The following is a 27976-nucleotide window of genomic DNA, read 5'->3' on the forward strand; positions in this document are numbered from 1 at the left end:
CTCTATGGAGTCTTGAGCACTGACAGTTCCACATCCAGGTCCAGGTTCTGACTGTTCTCTATGGAGTCTTCAGCACAGACAGCTTCACATCCAGGCACAGGTTCTGACTGATCTGTATGGAGTCTTTAGCACTGACAGCTCCACATCCAGGCCCAGGTTCTGACTGATCTCTATGGAGTCTTTAGCACTGACAGCTCCACATCCAGGTCCAGGTTCTGACTGATCTCTATGGAGTCTTTAGCACTGACAGCTCCACATCCAGGTCCAGGTTCTGACTGATCTCTATGGAGTCTTGAGCACTGACAGCTCCATATCCAGGTCCAGGTTCTGACAGTTCCCTGTGGATGTTTCAGCACTGACAGCTCCACATCCAGGTCAATGTTCTGAATGTTCTCTCTGGATGTTTTAGCACTGGACAGCTCCACATTCAGGTCCAGGTTCTGACTGTTCTCTATGGAGGTTTCAGCACTGACAGCTCCACAGTCAGGTCCAGGTTCTGACAGTCCCCTGTGGATGTTTCAGCACTGACAGCTCCACATCCAGGTCCAGGTTCTGACAGTTCTCTGTGGATGTTTCAGCACTGGACAGCTCCACATCCAGGTCCAGGTTCTGACAGTTCCATATGGATGTTTCAGCACTGGACAGCTCCACATTCAGTTCCAGGTTCTGACAGTTCTCTGTAGATGTTTCAGCACTGGACAGCTCCGTGTGCAGCTTCTGGATGCTTTCCATGGAGACAGCTCCGTATTTGGCTTCTGTTAGTCTTCTATCCTTTGAGGTTTCAGCACCAGAAATCCTCCTTTCCAGGTCCTGGTCCTGTCTGCTTTCTGTCGTGGTTGGAGGAGAGCTCAGTGTCTATCTTCTGTGACTTCACCCCACCAGCACTGAATACCTAGTAATCGGTGAACAGTTTCAGCATTAAACAGCTGCAGTCCTCAGCACCCTATAGCACTAGCTGGGGGGTTTCAGCACCAGACAGCTCCCTATCCCTATCACCAATGGCTCTATAGAAATTAACCCTATAAAGTGCATATGCTAAACTAGACCTAGAGTGATTCTGCACATGTACAAGAATGCATCAAAACATCACAATAATACAAAACCTCTCCTAGTGCAATGCTTCTAAGGCAGCTCTGTGGATGCTGACAAGTCAGCCAGCAAAACCCATATCCTACTCCATGGACAGCAGCAATTCCTCAAGCCACACCTGCCACCCAGCTCCACAGCTCCCATTGGCTGAAGGCAAGGGCATAGATCATTAAATATTCATTAGCTTCTTGTGGTCTGTGGCTGAGAATGCTGAAGCTTGGCAATGCTGCCAAGGGAAGGGAAGAGGAGGGAGGTATAGGAAGAATAAACTACAGGGACTGACGGAGACAGCGCAATATCCAAACCTTAGGAGCATGGAATGCAGAACCTCATACAGGAGATACAGAAGTTGGAACTGGAGACAGTCAAACTTGTGAAAAATGTCACTTCTATAGATATTGTATGCAGGGAGATGCAAAAGGAACATCCAGCATAGCAAACAACTAATAAATGCAACCAGAGGTGGAGAAGAATCCAGGAGTGAAGAAATACTGCACTGAAGCAAACTACAGTCCAGAGAACTGAGCAGACAGTGCAAAAGAGAGCAAGACAGCCTTCTCTGCCCTGGGATATTTGGAGGATTCTTTGGTCAGACAGACCTGTAAAGACTCTCCTGGGACAGTGGTGTCTCCCCTGACCTTTACCTTGGAGAAGGAGTGTACTCTCCCAGTGTATAATCTATCAGTCTGCAGTCAAAGGATATTGGATAAACAATTTATCATTAAAAAGATCAACCTAACTCAGTTAAGAACAAATACATCCCAGCAATGTTTGCTTGCCTCAGTGCACATAAGAGATCACATGAAAGAAGAAAGGGATAAAGACAGATTTGTACAGAAGGTATGACTCAAGTGATGGTGGAAAACACATATAGGAACAGGGAATAATGACATGCCTGTTCTGAATATTGCATTCACCATGCACCCAGTGCTGAACAATTGCACAGCGCTGTGATCGCTCAATGAAGTAGAGACCCTAATAAGACTGCAGCATATTGTGGTGTGTAAGAAGCCATAGCAGGGCTGCAGCCTTCCAGAGACTGGGGATACAGAAGACTAGAGATGGCTGATGGTGACCTGTGAAGAGGATGGAGACAGAGCCTCGACATTTCCTGACTTACCTGATACTCCTTTTAGCTGTAGGATTTTACCCAGTGGGAGCTGCACAAAGAGGTACACAGAGTATATATATCATCAGGTGTCTGTGGGTGACTGTGAACACAAAGTGGCAGTGTGTGCAGTAATGTATCATCTGTGTGTGTGTGTGTGTTAAAACATGCATGACATAGGTCAGTGTTTCCCAACCAGGGTGCCTCCAGCTGTTGCAAACCTACAACTCCCAGCATGCCCGGACAGCCGAAGGCTGTCTGGGCATCCTGGGAGTTGTAGTTTTGCAACAGCTGGAGGCACCCTGGCTAAGAAACACTGACCTATGCCATGCATGTTTTAACACAGATGAATTGTAGTTTTGCAGCAGCTGGAGACACCCTGGTTGGGGAACACTGATGATTCCATGACTTATGAGCATGGATTTTTGGTGCATTCAACAGCTTTTGCTAGATAGCATTTATATACTGATGGGAACTATGTTGAGAAAGATATATACAAAATGGCAAGCCAACCACTCGTAGTACTGACCTATGCCATGCATGTTTTAACACAGATTAATTGTAGTTTTGCAGCAGCTGGAGGCGCCCCGGTTGGGAAACACTGACATAGGTGATGATTCCATGACTTATGAGCATGCATTTTGGTGCATTCAACAGCTATTGCTAGATAGCATTGATATACTGATGTGAACTATGTTGAGAAAGATATATACAAAATGGCAAGCAAACTCATAGTATCCGCAGCCAGATGCTACTTGTGGCTGACAATGTTTGTAGTAGTGAGCAGCACAGGGCTGTGCAGTTCTACTGCAGAGTTTATTTGTCTCCTACCATGGCAGTACACAGATGGTTAAACACTTAGTACAAGCAGTTTTCTTGATCTACCTGAGGCCATATTTAATTTCTACTTAGGCCATGAGGGAGTCAGAGCAATAAGACCCAGTTATGTGTGATATCTGATATTAAACAATTCATATATGAACCCAGGGCTAATGAATTGCAGGCTTGACTAGTTCAATTTGTGTTAAACATGCCTGGGAAGGAGCTGCTCACTGAATACATTCAATGGGGGTGTTGTGAGGACGTGGAGTGGGGTGTTGTGAGGACGTGGAGTGTTTATTTTCAGGCTGATATTTGTAAATAAAATAAATACAAAATATCTACCCTAAAAATGTATCATCTTTACAAATGCGTTGGAATTGACATGCAAAATAGTAGGAGATTATAAGTCACGTCTGTTCTGACTGAAACTCCTCTGAATTCATCGTATGTACCTAATGTTCAGTAGAAATAAATAAGCACTGCAAATATTATGCGCTATATGATTATCATGGTATATGTGGTACAGAGTAGAGCAGTGTTTCCCAACCAGGGTGCCCCCAGCTGTTGCAAAACTACAACTCTCAGCATGCCGGGACAGCCAACGGCTGTCCCGGCATACTGGGAGATGTAGTCTTGCAACAGCTGGAGGCACTCTGGTTGGAAAATACTGGAGTAAAAAATGAGTTTCTCAAGATATGGACTGTTCATGGGTGAATATATATATATATATATATATATATATATATTATACTACACTATAAGTTAGAACTTTCGGGTGAATATATATATATATATATTATACTACACTATAAGTTAGAACTTTCGGGTGAATATATAAACATATATATATATATATATATATATATATATATATATATATATATATACATACTATACTACACTATAAGTTAGAACTTTCTCCGGGAATATAAATAAAGGTGAGTGCAGCACTACAAGTCTCATCATATTAAGCGCTATAAAGCCACGGGTTGTTTCTAATCCCCATATCTCAATAACATGAACCAGATAAGCCTATGCACTAAAATATTAATGCTGTAGGGACTTATGTATTCTGCTGCCTCATAAATGAAGTACTGTAAATTCTATGGAGTTTCCACTGTGCTACTGTATAATGTAAATCCAATCCTATCAAAGTGTCACATGTGTGTAAAAACTTTAGTTCTGGGAGACAAATCTATCATACGTAACGCGAACCATTTGACTTGTGCGTCCCCAGCTACCGCCGGTTAGAGTCTTGTCTTAACTCTTTGCTGATAGCTGCAGTTCTGTGTATATCTCTTTACTGTTCTCTTTTAATAGTGAAGTTCAAAGGACTATATTCTCTACCTCCTGGGGAATTAGACATATAACTGCTCAGTCTTGGTGACTGTGAGGGATCTAAGGTGGAGCATGTACCAAAGCTCATAAAAAGTCTTGCTTGGGGTTTTATCTGACAACTTAAATAACTTAAATAATAAAATGTTAATATTTTCTAGAGTCTAATGAATACATTCATTTTTGGTCAACAAAATGGTCAAAATCTGATTAGAATGGTTACTGGAACTATCACTGGAAAAGACAAGTGCAAGTTCCTGAATTCTTTTCTGATCATTTATATAGGATCCAGCATATCCAATAAATGGTGTCTATATATGTTCATAAAGAATGAGACACATGCATAATTCTGCTATTTAGAATACTGTACTACTCTGTCACTTGAATTGAAGTTTTACTGATCAATCTGCCCTTATAGGACTATTGAAGTATGCTTTACCACTTTATCATTCAGACATTTAAAAAAATAAAAATAAATAAAAAAATATGACAAAGAAAAATAATACTTTTTACATTATCAGGATTCACCTATATGTAAGCAGACTTATTGTAAAAGTTCAAGTCTATTAACCAAAGTTTATGGAAATTGTAGTTTCAAATTAATTCAACCTCAATACTAGTATATTAGTTTACCTAGCAGTAGATCAGAGGCTGTCGCCAGGTAAGCTAATATACTAGTCTGTGGTCCCATCTTTACCTAACAATAATAAGTGATGTTGTTTATGATTAATAGATAAGATATATATTTCCATATAGTTGGTAGAATTTAGTTGACAGGTTCGATACTTTGGCAGAACCTGCGGAATATTGGAAAACAGAACTTTCAAATATTCGCCCAACTATAGACATGGTTCCTTTTGTTGGAGATTGACATTTTGCAGAATCAACACAGAAAGGAACTTTTAAATATTTATCCCTCTCTATTGAATCTTAGAATTCTGAAAAATATATTAAATCAACTGCTATTGAATGGTTTATTCATTATAAGAAACACAGTGTGAGCTGCAGGGAAGCATCCTCACAAAATACCAGGTGCTATGTGTAAGACGTGAGGGTCAGACAGAGGAGGGCAGCACTGGGCAGTGTATAAAGGTAAGGTAATATTCATATTGCAGTCCTGTAAGATATACATGAGAGAGAAGTACAGAACATTTTCAGGATATGTGTTTTAAATGACACCGCCAATGTACAGTAAAAGCTAATAGTATTGTATATTTTGTACTGTTATTGCTATTTATATAGAGAGAGACTATATATGAACATGAGTTTACTAACTTAAGTGATATATATATATATATATATATATATATATATATATATATTCATAAAGAGGATGCTACTCAACCGCTTTTGCTTTTGAATATACTTACAGTACAAGTACATATAGAGTAACTAGTATGTCATTTGTGATAGTCTCAGTAATGGTGCCACAATACTATAGAGAATGCTTTAAGAAATTGCTCATGTAACATAATAAATTCTAAGAATTTTTTAAAGTGTGTAAAGGATGAAAAGACATGCAACAACAGACTTTCCACTTCCTATGCCACCTAGAAAGTGAAGTAAACATTTTATGCAGATGATAAATGAAACAAATCTATCTGTTTGCACAAAGGAACCCCCCCCCCCCCAGCGCAAAAATGAAGAATCAAGTGCAAACAGCAATCATAAATAAGGTGCACTAAATAAGGTGCCTTCCAAGCCAGAAAACCACTTAAAGAGTGCCAAGAAAATAGTCTAAAAACAATGATAAATAACCCCCTCCCCCATAGTCTTTTCTGTTCTGTTAGTATGTAGTAAAATGTATATATGTATTGTTCCAGTTCTTGTGCTGTTTAATTTATTATTTATAGTGCAACAACTTATTCAGAAGCAATGTGCGGAGATAGTCATCACTCCTTGTCCCCATTGGGGCTCCCAGTGTAAATTCCAAGTTAAACTACTAGTATATTTTTGGTATGTGTAAGAATACAAGACCACCCGGAGAAGAGCCATGAAAATATGGGGAGAGGGTGTAAACTTCATAGGGGTAGGTACAAACTCCATGTAGATAATTCTCTTGGCTGGATACAACTCCAGGAATCCAGCACTGCAAGGCAACCATGCTAACCACTGAGCCACCATGTTACCTGATGCTGTTTGTATTGACATGGCCAAAGGGGATCCAATCACTTGGTCAGTTAAATCAATGAATTGCACTGGGAGCTAGAATCTGTATATGTGTGGTAGCAAAACAATACACAAGAATATCTTTGTTGCAAGTCATTCATATTGATCACTTGTTAAGGTGTCATCAAAAATATGAACAGACCTGTGATATGTAGCATAGAGTGTAACCATAGGTAATTCTGAGGTTTAGGGGGGGTTTGGGGGCGACGACCCTGTCTATCAAATTATTAGACCATCGTTCCACCAACAGTACTATAAAACACTTTTTTAGGACCTATTTTGTGAGCTTATATCTTATAAGCTCACAAAAGCTTATAGTTATCCCAATATAAAAATATCTCAAATAAGTAAGGTGCCATGGTGGCATTTACAACAAGCCAAGTTATAACCTTTAAAATACAGGCATTGATGACAGTCTCAATTCTCCATCAAGAACCAAACAGACACTGAATATACTCAGGTATTGGAATCGATGATCCTACTGCATGCACAGTATTCTAAGTAGTGAATCCATGCTGTGCTCTGTTGGGAACCCTTCAGGATTATCTATGTGTTCACTACGCCACATGAAATTATCTGAGCCAGCCCTTTATATGTGTTAGGCTGGGTCCACATATAACATGCGACCGGCATAGTTTCCCTTCGGCGTGCACCTGAGGGAAACTGATGGTAGAACTGATCCTATTCATTTGAATGGGACAGTTCACAATCATCCAGCGTCTCAATTTTGACACCGGATAGTTGGACACACCGGAGGGCACTGGACAGGGGAATGCAGCTTGCTTTGTTCCCCTGTCCGCTGTGCAGAAACAATGGACGCCAGATGCCATACAACTAATGACAACTTGTCATCAGTTGTGGCATCAGTTGCGTCGAAATTTAGGCTGAGTTCACCTATGCTGGATGCCGGACATATGTGAACCCAGCCTTACATAGAACTAGTACTTCAGTCTTTGTTATTTAAAGTATAATTAGTTTTCTGTTCCTCTAATGAATGGTACACCTTAACAGCTTACAGAATACTATTATACGTAAAATAGTGGAATAATGATTTTTTCAACAAAAATTTAACTAAAAGGAGATATAGCATGCAGAAAAACATATCCCCTTTTTAAAAGATAGAGGATAAGTTTTAGATCACGGGGGGGTTCGACTGCTGGGACCCCCCGTGATCTCCTGCACCGGACCTTGGCTATCTCCCAAAGAGATACATGGAGGGGGCATGATGGCAGCCCCTGCATGCGGGGTCGACACGACCAGTTCCCAGGGAGAGCCGGGGTTTCGTGCAGGTGATCGCAGTGGGCCCAGTTTTTCTGCATGATATATCTCCTTTAAAGGGGTACTCTGGTGAAAAACATTTTTTTATTTTTTATTAACTGGTGCCAGTACATTAAACACATTTGTAAATGACTTCTATTTGAAAATCTTAATCCTTCCAATACTTATCAACTGCTGTATGTTCCAAAAGACGTTTTATTCTTTTTACATTTCTTTTCTGTCTGACCACAGTTCTCTCTACTGACACCTCTGTCTCAGGAACTGTCCAGAGCATGAGAGGTTTGCTATGAGGATTTGCTCCTGCTCTGGACAGTTCCTGACATGGACAGAGGTGTCAGCAGAGAGCACTGTGGCCAGACATAAAAGACATTTAAAAGAAAATAACTTCCTCTGTAGTATACAGCAGCTGATAAGTACTGGAAGGATTACGATTTTTAAATAGTACTTTACAAATATGTTTAACTTTATGGCACCAGTTGATTTAAAAAAAAACGTTTTTTTCAACCGCAGTACCCATTTAATCCTCATTTGTTTTTTTAGTTTCATTTCTCCCCCCACTATTTTCACAATCAACCCGATTTAAATAATGCTATGGTTTTAATGCGGATCTAGAAGACCTGAATTTGTCAATATAACAGCTGCGTTTACATATGGGGTAAATGTGCCTTCATTTCCAGATGTGCTTTTTTCTAGGATCCAAGGTTGTCATATTGATTTATATTAGTTCAGTAAGTTATCAATGTGTACAATACTTTCAGCTAAATGACAAATCCAGCTCTGCTACATCGCTAACCGATTGTTACATATTTTAATGTATATTATGTAGACTGAGAGACTGTTAACATAACAGTTTTTTTTTATATCTAATTGACATCTATTGTGTAGAGGCACATACAATATATAAAGAACAGTGCCGCTGTCACATAAACATTAGGTAATGTCAACAAGACAATTTTGGTGTTTTTAATTTTTACCCTCTCTATTTCCTTGATTTTTGCACCAATCTCCCCCATAGCATTTAATAACATCTCCCTTTTTATGGTTTTTCCAAACTTCTCTAGCAAAAAGGAGCCAGATTTCAGCAGCTACCCCATAGTATCAATTCCGTAAGCCCTTGATGTTCAAACAAAGCAAATACATATAGTAGACAATGATTTAAGAGTGAATCAGGGACTAGTGATGAGCATTGCCAATATTCAAATTTGCGATATTTCGTGAATATATAGACGTATATTCATCCTATATTCGCGAATTTCGCGTATTCGTTATATTCACATGTGTGAATATTTGCATGTTCGTGTATTCGAGGAAGAAAACAGTGAGGAGGTGGGCAACTTTACTATTGGTTGCTAGGGATGTTGTTGATAACCTCTGACAAGTGAATTTGCATTATTCTAATTGGCCCACAAGTGAAAAGAAGGAATATGCAAATATTCACATATGCGAAAAAAGGGAATATTCATGATTTCGAATATATAGCGAATATATTCACAATATTCGCGCATTTGCAAATTTGCGATATTCCCGAAAAAATTTGAAATGCGAATATTCGCGCCCAACACTATCAGGGATGCTGCATATGAAAAAGAACGACCACCACAAATGTTCTGTTACCGCACCTCAATGTTGGGAACCCTGCACGAGTTTATATGTTAAAAATATAAATATATCCTTTTCCCAGAAACTTTTCTGCTTAGGCTATATGGAATAAGTAAAATAGAAAGAAACATTTCTGTACAACTTGCTTGGATTTGAAAAGAATTGTCTGAGCCGTATAAAGGCAGAGCAGTTCATGGCTCACTTGCATGCAAAGAGGTATTATTGATCTCCATGACTGTGTAGTTGCACATGTCTACGGTTAAGCAGTCAGCTGTAGAAGTGAGAGACTGTGCTTACCATTCTGTGTGATGCTTCCTTGTATAAACCATTAGCCTGGTGTTAGGCATATTGACAGTGACTGGGTGTTAATAGTGTTCTGTGGTAGACTATTTTGAGCAGAAAGATAAATCTGTTCTGTATGAACTGTCTCTTTGTGATCCTTTGGTTTTAACCACAATACACAAGAGCTGCTTAAATCAGTGCTGCTCGGAATTGTCTTACATATGTATAGTGTAAAGATAAGAGCCTGAGATTTTGGAAGGAGTATAAAAGAGATACTATCCAAATAAATCCCCAATGCATTTCTATTTGCATGTTTATAACGTTTTTAGGATACTCAGAAGTTTAATATGTAATATTGGGAAAGCTTTGTGAAAAGACCACTTAGAATTTGGTCTACCATGGGGGTGGTTTTCTTGATGTAAATGGCCACTATGTAAAATGTATGGTGGGCTGAATATATATCACCAAACCAAGTCTATACCAGGATGGTCTTCTCAAAGAAGTGGTCTTCTGGAAATATGTCATTGTATTGTTATATTATAAATCAGTGATTTTGCTGTAAATATAATTTTTTCATCTATATCCATTTCTGCCTAGCTTATAAGGCAAACAGTTTTGTGCAAGTTATGCATTAAAGGGCATAACTTTTAAAGGGGTACTCCACTGGCCAGCGTTTGAAAGTAAGTGTTCTGAATGCTATGTTCGCGCTGAGGGGGTCAGCCATGCCCCTCGTGACATAACGGCCATGCCCCCTCAATGCAAGTCTATGGGATTGGGTGTGATGGCCATAGACTTGAATTGAGGGGGCGTGGCCGTGATGTCGCGAGGAGCGTGGGCGACCCCCGCAGCACGAAAACCGAGTTCGGAACATTTACTTCTGAATGCTGACCAGTGAAGTACCCCTTTAAGGACATAACTTTTATTTGTTGAATCATAAGATCCCCAATCAGCTGATGCATTCCTATTCCATTGTAGGAAAGACAGTTGGTGGAAGGCTTACCTGGTCTGGTTTACATTATTCTTGAATGGAAATGTTGCCTCACCTTCAAGTTAGACCTTTTCAACTTTCATTTCCCCAATGGGAAAAACCTGAAAGGGAATCTGACAACTGCAATTCCAGTACCAAACTACTAACATGGTTAGATAGCTGTTAGGACAAAAAGACACATGGTGCCTTTTTATATTTCTTTCTACGCTTTCATATTGTACAAAAAAAGGGTTTATTTTCTAATAGAATGAGTCAAAAAGGGGTGCTTCAAGTTCTGCAGATTGGAACAACTCCTAGATTTATCTCCATTTACCTGTCCCTCCTTGATTGATAGTCAGCTGAAAGCCGAGCCTCGTTTCAAAATCTTATGTCTGCACTGTGCCTAGGAATTGTGTGCAGATGCAAGATTTGGAACCAGGACTTGGCTTTCAGCTGACTGTCAATCAAGCAGGGACATGGATCGGAGGGGGAGGGAGATGGTGTTCCAGCCTACAGCACTTGAGCGGCTTGAGAATTTTTACGTAATGGAAGCACAGACAGATATATAAAAAGTATTTTTCTTTGTGTGTCTCCTTGTCTTAAAGAGCCGAATATCAGTGTAAGCAGTTTGGAACATGACTTGCAGCTGAAAGATTCCCTTAAAAGGGGTTGTCCAGTTTGATAAATATTTTTAAAGGGTGGTTGTCCCGGACCAGAGCTGACTGGTGAAGAATAGAAAAATAAAAATTAACAAGTTCCGCACTCGCTGCTGCCCGTTTATTTTAGCGATCAAAAAGGGTCTCGGCAACCAAACATAATGATCACTGTTTCCCAACTAATCTCCACTTCCCAGTTGCATCTCAATACACAAGAAGTGCCAGCTTAGCCAATGGCCACAGTGGTGACCCTGCAAAACCTGACCCCCTTCCATGTGTAGCCCCAAATCAAACACATGTGCCACCTAAAGTTCTATATTTTTATATATATACAAAGGTAAAGTAAAGAAGCACATTTGGCACTAAAACTTAGGAAAGTATATTTTACAAAAAGTCATGCTGATTTCAGGCACTGTGGCTTCGTGAACTCATGCTTCCTTTGCATGCAGTCCCTTCAGGACCAAAAATGACACTCTCTACATATCCATTACGAAAAGAGCAATGAAGCCAATCTGCCAAGGAACAGTCACCAAAACAGAAGGGGGTTAACTGCCCCTGCCCTATTTACTGTATGGGGCAGGCACTGAATATTCTATTTGTTAGGGTGCAGGGTGTCGTCACCCTGCCTATCAATGATTGATGGTCTATCCTGAGGATAGACCATTAATCATTTTATTTTAGAAAACCCCTTTAAAATGTATACACCTGCCTCTCTCTTGCAGTGCAGAAAAATACTCCAAGCATGCAAGAACTTCTACATTCTAAGTTTTAATCTTACTGGTTTGAATTATATTTCTCTTGCGTCGAAAGTTAAATCCCATAACAACAAAATAAGAAAGAAATCCATGCAATGGTTTCAAGGCTATTATATGAGGCTTGTAACTAGGCTTTGTAAATTATAACTCCCAGTAAACACGATGAGTCTGAAGACTATTGTGTTCTCCTGTCATCCATTCCTGGGAGTCCTAGAACAAGATCATTGAAAGCTAATTAGAAATGAAAATAAGAGATGACATAGAAGCATTATAATTGTAGGAAATATTTGTGAGTGTTTGGAGCAAGAGAAATTGATTGATGTCAATATGTAGTGCACTGTTCTGAAATTGAACCTTTAAAAAAACACTCCAGTAGGGAGATGTCTCATATTACTTCAACCATCATGTCCCTGTTATTACTGTCTCCAGTGTGAGAGACTAGTGGCACTCTTCCCAGAGAAATCGTTGGAGTGAAAGTGCTGGTAGCATTCCATCAATATGCAAGGAGATCCAGCGTAGTCATCCTCTGACTCTGTTCCAGTCCAAAAATTTCTCATTAGTCTGAGGAGCTCATAAATTAATGATTACAATGGGAAACTCCAGTCCCACTAATGTTGTTTAAACTTACTAAGATGCCATCATTCTGACTTCATGTATGAACGCCAGTGCAGACAAAAAGTGGAGGTGTTAAACACGAAAATCATTTTCATTAAGTATGTTAGATATATTCCCATGTGATCAGGGCCAGATTATCATTGGAGCTTTTGGAGCTCCTGCTCCCTCTGCATCATGCAGGTCCTGGTTGGCAGCCACTAAAAAACAGGAATCTCCACACAGAACATAATGGCAGTGACTGCCCGATCAGCACCTGCTTTGTACCTTCTGAATGCTGGAGGGGATGATTTATTTGAGGACCTGTGGTGATGTCACGATCATGTTCCCAAAGCAGCCAGGAGAGTAATGTGGTGAGTTCTTCCTGCAATCTGTTGGTGAGAAGTCACTGTATACAGCAGTGTTTCCTAACCAGGATGCCTCAATCTGTTGCAAAACTACACCTCCCAGCATGCTAGAGGCACCCTGGTTGTAAGACACTAATATACAGTATATACATGTGAGCTCCAAAGCTGCTCTCACAATTCTACTGTTGAGGTCACTGTGTACATCAGTGTTTCCCAACCAGGGTCCCTCCAAGTGTTGCAAAACTACAACTCCCAGCATGCCTGGACAACCAAAGGCTGTCAAAGGCTGTTTAGGCATGCTGGGAGTTTTAGTTTTGCAACATCTGGAGGCTGGTGAGGTCACTGTGTAGATATATTACTTACCATGTACTGATCCTGAGTTAAATCCTGTATTATACTCCAGAACTGCACTCACTATTCTGCTGGTGGAGTCACTGTGTACATACATTATTGCATTTATTAAAAGTTTAAACATAACAATAAATAATAAAAAAACATAAACATACCCTAGCTGACAGAGCATATCAATATAATGAATCATGAAACCAACACCATAGCATAAAATACAATACCTGTCCACCCCACACTCATACCTCCACACAAACAAATATATACAATATTTACAAGACATTTTCCTATAATACCCATACCATACTAATGAACAATATAAACTAATATTAAATGAATAATAATAATTCTAATAATAATAATAATAATAATATATACAAAGAAATTATACAAATTAACACAAACCAATTAACACCATTTTTTTTTTGGCCCTGTGCTGGTCCTGCATCCCATGCCCCCAGTAGATGTTACCAGACATCCATGAACCATTCCAGGATTTTCTGTATATATATATATATATATATATATATATATATATATATATATAGTGCCATAGAAACCCCCTCCCCCTTTCAACCCACCACCCAACCTAAACTAAACCCAAACCCCAGGTGGTATCACACAATATATACAGTACATATAATTTACACAGACTAACAATATATACAGTACATAAGTATACATTACAACAATAAATACTATAACAAATACATATAACACAAAAAAAAAAAAAAACACAACAAAGAGGCTTTTCAGCCACGCAAACCCCTAAAGCTCAAGTTCAGCATCTGCAAGCCCTATATTACAGTACACTTACAGCACAAAACAAAAAGACTAATGTGTCAGCATCAGCCCACCACTAGGGAGAGACAACAGGCTAAGGCACTTTAAAGGCAGAGTCCCTCCACAGACGCAAAGCCCTGCCAGCATTTGGCCCTCCACAGACAAGAAGCCCTGCCAGCATCCAGCCCCTCCACAGACGAGAGGCCCTGTTAGCACCCAGCCCCTCTACAGACGAGTGGCCCTGCTCGCACCCAGCCTCTCATACTCCAGAGAACGCACATTCACCTGATCACCCAGTATGTTCCTAACCACCTCACCCAGAGGGGGGATTTTACGCTGCGTCGACACTAAACACTGTGCGTTCCACGTGTAGTAACTGACAACTGAGCTAACTAGGAATAAAGTGCACTGGTCCCAGCCTCCAAGGTTTCTGAATACCCCATTGGCCCATTCCGCATAGGAGACACTGGAAAGCCTAGGCAAACCAATGGAAGCGCCCACCCTCTTGTAAACCTCTGTGTTAAAGGAACAATGAAGCAGAAAATGCTCCATGCCTCCACACTCCTCGCAAGGACATCCCCGGTCCTCAGAGCTCCTGCACTTCAAATTGGCCCTCACACAGTTTCCCATGGAAGCAGCGCCAAGTCAAGTCCCAAAACTTCAATGGGATCCTGATAGAATTCAAAAGCCATAAACCAACCTCCAGATCCCGACTTGGGAAATCATTGAGCGCCAATTGCCTCTGGAAATGAGAAGACAGAACCCTCTTATCAAGGAATTTTCTCAACAGAGTCCTAATCTCCCACATTCCCAGACCCCACCGATGAATAACCTTCAGAACTGGGTTGGCATAAGCTGGGAGATGCCCGTGTGGTGTGCGGAGATCCTTCACTTGCCCTCCTGTCTCCCATTCCTGGAAGAAAGGCTGAAACCCTCTCCTACAGGAGGAGACTCACAGAGGAGCCCTCTCTTTCCAGAGGTTTGCTATATTGGTCTTAAGAAAGGTATTCACTAGGAATACTGCCGGCTTGACCATACACAACCCCCCTAGTCTCCCTGTACGGTAAGTAACCTCCCTCTTCACTAGGTTCAGTCTATTGCCCCATAACATTTGGAAGAACACACTGAAGATCCAGGCCCAGAGAGGTTATGGCAACATGCATACACTGCCCAGATATATCAGCAAGGGAGCAGGAATGTTTTGATCAGGTTAACCCTTACCCTGAGGGTCAAAGACCAACCCTTCTACTGATCTACCTTCTGAGCGGCGATCTTAAGCCTGCTTTCACAGTTTTGTTTGGGGTAATCCCCTTGGCCAAATTTGATGCCGATGACTTTTGCAGATTCCTGGGGCTCTGGAAGGGTGTCCGGGAGATCAAAATCAGGAACTCCCCCTCCCAGCCAGACACTCTCACACTTATCCTGATTGATCTTGGACCCGGATGCCTCTGAGTAGCGGTCCACCTCTGAGATCACTGATCGTCCCTCCTCTTGTGAGGAGACAAACACAATGATATCATTAGCATACGCTACAACCTTCAGAGCTGAATCTGGCACCACCACATCCATTCTCACCCCTGCACAATCATTCTTCCTAAGGAAAGGATCAACAGCAAACACGTACAGCAATGGGCTCAAAGGACAACCCTGATGGACGCCAAACCCAACCTCAAAAGAGTGGCCAATCCCGCAGCCGACTCTGGCACAAAGTTTCCCCCACTCCCGTTAATAAGCAACCTAATGGGCCAGAGCCTTTACTGCCCATCACTGGGCCAATATCACTGTCTGACCTCACAGCCGATTCATTGTCTGCTCCACCACTGTTACTGCAAACAGCGATGGAGCTCACCACCACACTAGACTCCATACTCTTCCCCCTCTCCTCCACAACAGAACTCAGGCTGGGCTGAGAAATGGGGTTCACACAGTGAGCTGACCCTGTGGCCAGTTTGGGGGGCTCAGGGAAGTATATACAAATCTTACCTGCTCCTGGATCTTGGTATTTTTTGGCTTCTTATTTTTCCTTCTCCCAGGTGCCTCCACTGGTAACTCATTCCCAAATGTGAAGTTCTAGAGGCGACCTGGGGACTCCAGGAGCTGGATCTGGGCCATCAGCGCCCCTCCCCAATGATTGGTGCTGCTCTCATCCCCTGGACCGACAGAGCCATGGATAGATGATATCACCACTTGCGCTGCAGGCAGCCCACTGTATGGAGTCAGATGTTGCAGACACCCGGGTGGATTCGGCTTCCTCCTCCACCTGTGGCTAAAGCCCCCTCAGCTGACTCTGCTTCTCTCCCTCCATTGTTTCAAAGCGTTCGTCATTTAAAAGGTTTTCTTTAAATGGCCCACTGTTCTCTAAAATAAAAGTTATCTTCTTCTCCAGATTCGTAATATCATTTTTCAGCTGTTTAATCCTGGCTGACAGCTCAGCTTTCTGGAGTTTGGGCACAGTTTCCATCAAGGCTTTTGCCTCCCGTACCTCCTCCTTGAGCCTATACAAGCTGCTCCTTACTTTCTCATACCCACGGATGTATTCTGCCACCCGGGAGCTATAGAGGACTCCAGGATCCCGGGCCCTAGGCATTCCCCAATTCTCCTCCACAACTCCATGAGCATTTAGCTTTGCTCTGGGAGGAATATCACAGTCCACATTATCCAGGCGTGTTCTCACAGTACCTGCACTTCCAGAACTTGTAGCACTTGTAAAGTTGCTGCTTTTCAGAGCAGCCTTGCAGCTACTCTTTATCTCCATGGGCTCAGGAGGTGCTGGAGATACATTGCTGCATCTCCTGGCAGAGCGCTTTAACCTGGAGACCACTGGTGCAGTTCCTGACGATGGTCCCTCTGCAACTGGCTCCCATTGCCCGCGGCAGACCTACTTTCTTTAAATGGCCCACTGTTCTCTAAAATAAAAGTTCTCTTTTCTCCAGATTCCTAATATAATTTTCAGCTGTTTAACCCCTTAAGGACTCAGGGTTTTTCCGTTTTTGCACTTTCGTTTTTTCCTCCTTACCTTTTAAAAATCATAACCCTTTCAATTTTCCACCTAAAAATCCATATTATGGCTTATTTTTTGCGTTGCCAATTCTACTTTGCAGTGACATTAGTCATTTTACCCAAAAATGCACGGCGAAACGGAAAAAAAAATCATTGTGCGACAAAATCGAAAAAAAAACGCCATTTTGTAACTTTTGGGGGCTTTCGTTTCTACGCAGTGCATATTTCGGTAAAAATTACACCTTATCATTATTCTGTAGGTCCATACGGTTAAAATGATACCCTACTTATATAGGTTTGATTTTGTCGGACTTCTGGAAAAAATCATAACTACATGCAGGAAAATTTATACGTTTAAAAATGTCATCTTCTGACCCCTATAACTTTTTTATTTTTCCATGTATGGGGTGGTATGAGGACTCATTTTTTGCGCCGTGATCTGAAGTTTTTATCGGTATGATTTTTGTTTTGATCGGACTTTTTGATCACTTTTTATTCATTTTTTAATGATATAAAAAGTGACCAAAATACGCTTTTTTGGACTTTGGAATTTTTTTGCGCGTACGCCATTGACCGTACGGCTTAATTAATGATATATTTTTATAGTTCGGACATTTACACACGCGGCGATACCACATATGTTTATTTTTTATTTTTTTTACACTGTTTTATTTTTTTATGGGAAAAGGGGGGTGATTCAAACTTTTATTAGGGAAGGGGTTAAATGACCTTTATTAACACTTTTTTTTTACATTTTTTTTGCAGTGTTATAGGTCCCATAGGGACCTATAACACTGCACACACTGATCTCTAATGCTGATCACTGGCGTGCATTAACACGCCTGTGATCAGCATTATCGGCGCTTGACTGCTCCTGCCTGGATCTCAGGCACGGAGCAGTCATTCGTCGATCGGACACCGGGGAGGCAGGTAAGAGCCCTCCCGGTGTCCGATCAGCTGTTCGGGACGCCGCGATTTCCCCGCGGCGGTCCCGAACAGCCCGACTGAGCAGCCGGGTCACTTTCACTTTCACTTTAGAAGCGGCGGTCAGCTTTGACCGCCGCTTCTAAAGGGTTAATACCGCACATCGCCGCGATCGGCGATGTGTGGTATTAGCCGCGGGTCCCGGCCGTTGATTAACGCCGGGACCCACGCGATATGATGCGGGATCGCGGCGCGATCCCGCTTCATATCGCGGGAGCCGGCGCAGGACGTAAATATACGTCCTGCGTCGTTAAGGGGTTAATCCTGGCTGACATCTCAGCTTTCTGGCGTTTGGGCACAGTTTCCATCAAGGCTTTTGCCTCCCGTACCTCCTCCTTGAGCCTATTCAAGCTGCTCCTTTCTTTCTCATACCCACAGATGTATTCTGCCACCCGGGAGCTATAGAGGACTCCAGGATCCCGGGCCCTAGGCATTCCCCAATTCTCCTCCACAACTCCATGAGCATTTAGCTTTGCTCTGGGAGGAATATCACAGTCCACATTATCCAGGCTTGTTCTCACAGTACCGGCACTTCCAGAACCAGTACCGGCACTCAGGAGGTGCTGGAGATACATCGCTGCATCTCCTGGCAGAGCGCTTTAACCCGTAGACCACTGGTGCAGTTCCTGGCGCTGGTCCCTCTGCAACTGGCTCCCCTTGCCCCCCACAGACCTACTTTGGGGGCAGGTGTTAGGGTTCTCCGCTCCTCGATCATACCAGGAAACAAACTCTCCTTCTGGGGAAAGGAAAGTCGCTCCTGGGAGACAGATGGATCTTTCTCCAAGCCAAGCACACCAAACACTCACAGCAAACTTAAACAGGAAGATGCTCCCTCTAGTGGCCAGACTCCAGAGCTGTACTCACTAGTCTGCTGGTGGGGTCACTGTGTACATACATTACTTATCCTGTACTGATCCTGGGTTATATCCTGTATTATACTCCAGAGTTGTACTCACTATTCTGCTGGTAGAGTCACTGTGTATATACATTACATTACTTATCCTGTACTGATCCTGAGTTATATCCTACATTCTACTCCAGAGCTCTACTCAGTATTCTGCTGGCGGGGTCGCTGTGTACATACATTACATTACTTATCCTGTACTGATCCTGAGTTATATCCTGTATTATACTTCACAGGTGTACTCACTATTCTGCTGGTGAGGTCACTATGTACATACATTACATTACTTGTTGGGGGTTGATGTCAGTGAGCACTTAGAGGTGATATCGGGGGTGATGTTACCGGTAAAGTCAGGGGGTGATAGCTGAGCACTCAGTGGTGATGTCGGGGGTGATGTCAGTCAGCACTTAGTGGTGAGATTAGGAGAGGACAGTGAATGGCGTAAATGTAAAAAAAAAAAAAGTCTAGAATTTCTGCTTTTTGTTCACATCATATACCATAAAAAATGTATAAAAAGTGATCAAAAATCCCATCTAAACAAAAATGATACTGTTAAAAACTAAAGATCATGGCACAAAAATGGTCCCTCATATAGCCTTGTATATGGAAAAATAAAAGTGTTCTAGGGGAACATTTTATGCATGTTAATTTTCTCACAAAAAGTTGTAAAATATAACAACACCTACATTAATTAAGTATTGTTGTAATCATATGGACCTACAGAATGAAGATAATGTGTAGTTTTTACCGTAAAATATATTGTGTAGAAACAAACCCACACTGCTAAAAAACTTTTCAGAATTTTGTTACTTTGCTATATTTTCTTTATGAATTGAAATATGTGTTTATTGTATGTGGGCAGGGCATCTATATGGGGAGGGGGACGTGGGGGGGGTCATACGTCAATCTCAGAGAGGTCAACGCTACGCGTATTAGCTGCTCACATAGTGTGGCAATACGGGGGCCCCGTTTGGGAGATTGCGGGGGGTCCCAGCGGTCAGACCCCCTGCGCGATCAAACACTTATCCCTTATCCTGTGGATAGGGGATAAGTTGTCTTTTGCTGCAAATGTCCTTCAATCAGTGTCCTGAGAGATGAACCATCAGTTCACTGAGGAATCAGGTTACAGCTGCTGGAAGAGACAGAGAGCGACCCAGAGATGCTGCAGCTTCACTCTTCGGTATTGCTCAACAATGCCCACTATGCTTCTGATGGTGTTCTATGGAGAGTTAGGGGAGCACACACACACACACACACACACACTCATTCAACTGTTTATTTGGAAAACTCACCTGAGGTGATGCTTTAGGTGATAAGTAAATTAGCTTAGCTTATCCAGCACTATAGAATACAGTAAATTAGCACTAATCACTAAAAAATGGCTGTAGGGCTCAAATGTCTCACATTTATACAGGGTTTATCACACACACAAATGAACATATGTTTTTTTTTTTCATTTTTTTTTTTCATTTTACTGTTGCCTCCTTCATTCTCACAATATGATGTGATTATCTTTCTTTACATTCTCTTACCTCCCAAATATACAAAATTATCATCCCATAAGCTTATGTATCCCATATGGTGACTTAAAATTGTGTTTCATTAAAAAGTGTATTATGCTTCAAAAACCATAAACATAAAACTCTACAGTCAATATTACTTAGGCAGATCCATATTACCTTTATGCTTTTGCAATATACCTTGCCATAATGTGGAATGCTAGAGCATAAAAAATCTTTAAAAAAAACAATATCATTTTGAAACCTCTATAAACAATCTACAAGTATGCTTTGTATAGAGGTACCGTTAAATCAAGAGTGTTCTTCCTTGTTACATTTGCAAAAAAAAAATAATAATAATATATAGAATTACTGTTAAACACATTTTGATGCAACAAATCAAACTTGGATACTTAATATTTGACTGTTTATTATTGTTATTTAGGTGTTATATGAGTCTTGTAATGCACAGAATGGTGGTGGTGGAAATTCCCCTAAATGTTCATATGCCATTATATCCATATGGGACATTATTCCAATTAAGGGGTTCTCCAGGAGTAAAAAAAAACTGAGCCAATTAAAATCAGGTTGGGTGTGGTTTTACAACTTTTCTCCATTTACTTAAATGAAACTGAGCTGCAATACCACAATCAACCTCAAGAACAGATGTGGTGCTGTTTTTGGAAGAAATCTGCTCTGATTTCTGGACAAACTCTTTAACACTATACTCAAAATATTGAAAATGGGATTATATGTTACAGAAATATAGTTGTCAACACATTGGAACAGCTTTATGGTTGCAAAGAATCCTCCCGATCTATGTCTGGACTCACCAGACATTTGGTGGAGAAACATGAAGGGACGAGCCATATATATCAAAGGTATCGAGAAAGCCCCCCCCTCATAAACGGGGAGGCGACTGGTTGCATGCTCTCTTTTCTAGGGATATGTTCTGGATCCTCAGGATGGGGACCCAAGCTCCCTCGGGTCTCATTTACAGAAATAATCTCCTGTACTTCCATTATTCCTACAGTGTGGTAACGTAGTATGGTGGGATTGATGGCGGGGTTCTTTCTATTTATCATCATTTTACACTATGCGTTATGTACCAATATTTTACATGCCAACATTTATGCACTATATCACCTTAATAAATACCTGATAAGTTGGTGCTTCCACTTTATTTTCTATACTGCCACGTTGTTGCGTATCATACATAAAATCTTTCGTTGTTTTCTTTCTTTTTGGATGTGTACAACAATGTACTCTGCACTATTTTGATTGTAGATGTTGTTGCATCTCCCAGACGGGTTTTGCTTATCTGTCAATCTTAGCCGAAGTGACGAATATTACATTTAGACATGCGGTTTGTTGTATACAGTTCTGTTTGTGGATCATTGTTCACATTATGCGTTTGTGAGATAGGGTTGCTGCATATATATTTTCCAGTCTATTTCCTTATGGCACATGCAAATTGTGTGTATGCACACATATATTATTTGTTTGTTTGAGTACATTGTCATTTACACTTTTGGCTTTATTACCTAATACTCCATGTTGTTATACATACATTGCTCAGATTACATTCAGTGCTTTTATTCAGGCTTAAAATTGGACAAGGGGATAATTTTTTTTCCCATCCATTCCTGAATCATACAAAGGGATTTATACAAACAAGAATTTTGGATATTTGACATGATATTTCTTTTGTTCCTTTTAAGCCGTCTTTTACGCGTCTTTCACTTGCTGGTTTGCTGTGCAGCCATTCATGATTTGGCCTGAACTAGGGTTTTTTCAGGCCATATTTCACATCATGCATGCAGTGTTTGGAGTGAACCACTGTACAAGACACAAGATATCTTGCATATATATGTACACTCCTCATGTGTAATTCTGGGGAATATACTCGTCTGTCTAAAGCTGTGCAAGATGGCTTACTTATTCACTTATTTATTCATTGTTCATTCTATTTTTTTGTTTGCCATATATATTTTCTGTTGTCTATAACCAATACACGAACATCCATATTAATTTACAATTTTCTTATTTTTTTTTTTTTTTGGGGGGGGGGGTCATATTTGGCTAGGAATGAGTTAACTAGCTTTCTGGATATTCTAATTACCTCCCACCTGCTCGGCTCTTGCTTGGTCGGCCCATAGTCCAACACCTCAGTTCTTGTCTTTGGAGACGGGAAGGTTTGGTCACGGTGGGTTCTGACTTTGTTCAATTTATATTTAAACCCCCTTGTGACATGGTATCAGTGCCATGACTATGAGCATCTGCTCGAAATGCATCAGCGTTTCACTCTTGTCTTTATGAGTGACATGTCACTTGCCAAATGCCCCACATTCCTTATAAGATTTAGACACTTCCTAGACACTTTTAGGTCTCTCTTGGCTTGGGTGTGACTTTGTGCACCATAAATTGCACTAAAATTGTGGCATAATATTTTGTAGTAAAATAAGCAAATTAATAGTTGATCTAAACTCTAACTACATAGTCTATAGATGCACCAGATTTATCAAGCAGCCAGAGTTACTGTGATAGAATTGGCACATTATTAGGCTGTGGAGTCCTAGTCTGCACCAAGTAAAGCACCAGTATGGTGAAAAGTAACTTTTTCCTAAGATTCTTGGTGCTTTGTAAGGGGACCTGACTTAGCGTGGTGTGTTATAAAAGGATTAGGACAATGGTTATGTTGTTGTGATTTTTACATCTGTTCTCATCTTAGATGCAGGTGTAAGAACCGCTCTCGGACCGGCGTGTGACATTAACCTCATTAACATACTGTTACTATTTTTTAATGGCTGTGTATCATCTAATTGTAAAAAAGGGAGCAGCGGCAAAAATAGTGCTGACTCAAGGGAAACATTTTGGCTCCAGCATGCCTGGCACCAAGCACAATAAAATCTATGCTGCGTGTAGAGCAGGCCAGATTATTCAACTAACTGAATTGCTTGTGGTGCTGTTATATACTCTGGCAAGAATGGGTTAACCCTATATTATCAATACAGGTAGAGGTCTTAAATAGTCATGCACATTACCAATGTATTGTCTGCTGATTTCAGACAGGCATATCATATATATATATATATATATATATATATATATATATATATATATATATATATATATTTTTTTTTTTTACTCTAAATGCCCCAGAGCTTTTACCATCACCATCTTGAAAGATTCTGTATTCTCTGTATAATGACTATTATTTGGGCATTTTTATTATTTATAATAATAATAATTATTATTGTTATTATCACTATTATTATTATTATTATTATTATGGTTCATAATATTATTAGTATTAGAGTTGTTAATAAATAATTATAGTTGTTATGGTTGTTGTAATAGTTGTATTTTTTCTATCTGCATAACGTTATTAAATTGACACTTTAATTTAGCATTTAACCCCTTAAGAATGCAGCCCATTTGAGCCTTAAACTCTGGTACTTAACAACTTATCTCCTATCCACAGGATAGTAGATGTGTGTCCAACCCATGGGAGACCCCCCAATCTCCTGCTTGGTGCCCTGGCTCTCCCCATGTGAGGATAAGCCACAGCTCTATGGATCAGTGGTCGACACTCCCCCTCCTTGCACCCCTATGTGAGAGCTACACGAGCGCTGTATCTCCAGGTCTCCCACAGAGATGCTGTAGCCTCTCAATGCATAGGGAAAGCCGGGGAGCTGGGAAAGAGATTGGGGGGTGAGGATCCCAGCGGTCAGAATCCCCCTTCCAAGTCACCCACCCCCCTGCACACGATCAAACACTTATTCCCTATCCTGTGGATAGGGCATAAGTTCTAACGTACTGAAGTTCCCCTTTAAGAACACAGCCAGCTTCACTTTTGTATTTTCGTTTATTTCTCCGTAACTTTTTTTTTCCATTTCCAGACCCATATGAGGGCTTGTTTTTTGCACAACCAATTGCACTTTGTTACCTTTCATTTTACCATTAAATGTACGACTAAACCAAAAATATATTATTTTGTGGGGAAATTGAAAAGAAGAACAAAATTTTGCAGATTTTAGGGGTTGCGTTTTTATGCAGTGCACTTTGCAGAAAAAAATCTATCTTTATTCTGTGGGTCAATATGATTAAAATGATAAACATGTTTCCATGCTTTACTATTATCGAAATACTTAAAGAAACCTCAAACTTTTTGAACAAAATTTGTATGTTTAAAATTGCCCTATTCTGACCCCCTATAACTTTTCCATAAATGGGGTGGTATGGGGGCTCATTTTCTGTGACGTGATCTATAGTTTAACTTTTTGACTTTTTAATCCCTTTTTATTTAATATTTTTTGGGGATGTGATGTGACCAAAAAGCAGCATTTTTTTTTTTTTTTTACATGTACACTGTTATGGGATCATTAAAGGGGTATTCCGGGAAAAAACTTTTTTATATATATCAACTGGCTCCAGAAAGTTAAACAGATTTGTAAATTTCTTCTATTAAAAAATCTTAATCCATTCAGTACTTATGAGCTTCTGAAGTTAAGGTTGTTCTTTTCCGTCTAAATCCTCTCTGATGACACCTGTCTCGGGAAACGCCCAGTTTAGAAGAGGTTTGCTATGGGGATTTGCTTCTAAACTGGGCGTTTCCCGAGACAGGTGTCATCAGAGAGGATTTAGACGGAAAAGAACAACCTTAACTTCAGAAGCTCATAAGTACTGAAAGGATTAAGATTTTTTAATAGAAGTAATTTACAAATCTGTTTAACTTTCTGGAGCCAGTTGATATATAAAAAAATGTTTTTTTCCTGGAATACCCCTTTAACATTACCTTTTAATACTTTGGACATTTATGCATGTGATGATACCATATTTGTTTATTTATTTCACTTTTTTTGTAAAATGGGAAAAGGGAAGATGAAATAAAAAAATAAAAAAACTTTTTTTTAAATTTTCATGTCTCTATAGGGGATTTTATGTAGCAATCCCTTGATCGCTAATACAGTTTAGTCTTGGATTAGAGAAAGCTGGCCGCCACTGCCAGACTCTCCGTGACTCCTCTGAAGGAACCCGGTCAGTCCCTATACGATAGGTGGTGCTCAACTCCCCAGGAAGATACAGTGTCCATAATCCAAAAAATACTTTCAGTAGAAAAAAGGAATGGCACTCACCGTTGTGTTTTATTTCTTATTCTTTATTCTCCATAAAGTGCAGGTATGCCGTTTTATGCACCTGCACTTTATGGAAAATAAAGAATAAGAAATAAAAGACAACAGTGAGTGCCATTCCTTTTTTCTACTGAAAGTAATACAGTTTAGTGTTATGCATTGGCATAGCACTGATCAGTACTATCTGTAATCTTCTTCTCTGGTCCAGAAGGCAGACCAAAAGAAAATATTAAAGCAGTGATTATCCCCATGATCATGCCGTGAGTGGTCTGATGAGTCTCACTAAGCCTCCATTATGTTTCAGATTATGTGATTAGTATAGATCACCTCATTTGAATGGTTAATAGTGGGCATCAGCGTGATCGCTGATGTCTGCCATTAGCAGTGGGTCTCTGACGCATATGAAGGGATCTCCTCTGGTCGCTCCATGTACAGAATGTACACTATTTTCCTTGAGCATAAAAGGGGTTATCTAAAAATAGAAAAAGAGAGCCAATTTCTTTCAAAAACAGCTCCCTGTCTGTCTCCAGGTTGGGTATGGTATTACAACTTGGCTCTATTCACTTCAATGGAACTGAGCTGCAGAACCACACCCAACCTGGAGACAGAAAGGGAGCGTTTTTTGAAAGAAATTAGCTCTATATTTATATTCCTGGATAACCCCTTTAAGTTTCAGGGCACCAGGACCTACAATGTTAAGAATACAATTCCTGTTTTTCTCTAATTATAGCACTGCTTGCATAAAAAAAAATGCAGCTGTAATATATTTATTTTTGATCTGTAGGCCCCATAGGGCCCTCACACAGAATTTTGCCCGGGGGTCTCCCTAGCCCTCCATAAGGCCCCGTAACAGGCTATACATTTCTCTTCTCTTTCATTAAAACACAGACAATGAAAAAGGAACATTATCATTTTGGAGAGAATGACTGTTTCATTATTTATCATTTTCTTTCAAGCAGGTGAATAATTTGGGTCATAAGAGTAATAGATCAATATTCTGGACTGATTCTGTTGCAGCAAATTAATTGGGGCATCATTTTATTGAGATTGAGCGTCTGTAAATTGCAGCATACTGCCTTGAAAAATAGATGAGGTTTGTTGCTGAATGGCCATGATTAAACATACGGGAACATTGCTATTAATTTTATTTGGTAAAACAGCGTCATTTTTACCTTTTAATGTTTTATGTCTATTATGACTAATGAAGAATTTAGCCACCAACTACAAGCAGGATGCTTTGGTGTACTGGTAGAGGTTGTAGTAGCGGCAAGGAGGAGTTTGTTAGCCCATCCTAAAAGTCAATAACTGTCCTCACCTTAAAGAAGAACTATGGCAAAAATTAATTTACTCCCTATCCACAGGATAGGGGACAAGTAGCGGATCGCAGGGGGTCTGACCACTGGGCCCCCCCGCGATCTCTGGGATGGGACTCAATGCTCAATGAGGAGATGACACACACTCCATTCATTTCAATGGTGGTGCTCCTATAGAAATTAATGGAGTGCATGCCTTCTACTGGTAGATGACACATGCTCCTCAGTGAGAGACCCAGGGTCCCGTCCCGGAGATCACGGAGGGTCCCAGCAGTTGGACCCCCCACAGTCCTGTGGATAAGGGATAAATAATATTTTGGATCTACAAATAGATAGACAGGGGATCTCTAGATCTCTAATGGGAATCTTTAAAGGCTATCGATTTCAAGCCTGCAAATATGCAATGGGGCACAACTGCTAATAATGACACACCACCAAGCTAAATGCCAGTACAGTGTGCCACATTCCTTGAAACTGCATTACTGGTCACTGACTTATGATGTGCTACTATTTATCTATTTTACTAGTATGAAAATGTTGTACCAGAGATTTGATAAATATGGCATTTTCCATACAATAATGGCAGAAAACTGCAGTGATTTTATTGACATGAGTTCCAAAAAATTTTTGACTATAAAGAGACTTTGAAAAAGTTGTGGTCTGGGATCCAAAGGACCTTTACAGCTACAGATAGAAGGTGCACAATTCTCAACGTCATGTGGCTGGTGGTATTACGTTATACATGATTTGTTCATGTAGATGTTCTGTAGCGTTCTTGAAGGAAATCTGTCACCAGTGCCACCAGCATTAACCTCTCAGTACCGACAGGTAGTGCAGGTGACACTGATGACAATGATACTTACCTTTTCTTGTTCCATGCAGTTGTTCTTCGGTAATCTTCTCCGGTATCTTCTATCTATCTATTATCTATTTACGAGTCAAAAGTTTTATTTAGAAATGAACTAACCATGTAGTGCAAACTTTACCTTAC

General features: G+C 40.5%; 1 protein-coding gene across 5 annotated transcripts in view; it reads left to right on the forward strand.

Moving 5' to 3' along the window:
* Positions 1–1333: 1333 nt before the first annotated feature.
* The window catches only part of UNC5D (unc-5 netrin receptor D), a 670113-nt gene continuing 643470 nt past the window's right edge, over positions 1334–27976 (forward strand). For all 5 annotated transcript variants that reach the window (XR_008892301.1, XM_056571520.1, XM_056571523.1 and 2 more), the window contains exon 1: positions 1334–2261. Coding sequence is in view for 4 of the 5 variants with exons in the window: in XM_056571520.1 (XP_056427495.1) it covers positions 2177–2261 (85 nt within the window). In the remaining variant the exon portion in view is untranslated. The remainder of the gene's footprint in view (positions 2262–27976) is intronic.

The sequence above is a fragment of the Hyla sarda genome, chromosome 4, assembly GCF_029499605.1.
Source record: "Hyla sarda isolate aHylSar1 chromosome 4, aHylSar1.hap1, whole genome shotgun sequence".
NCBI lineage: Eukaryota > Metazoa > Chordata > Amphibia > Anura > Hylidae > Hyla > Hyla sarda.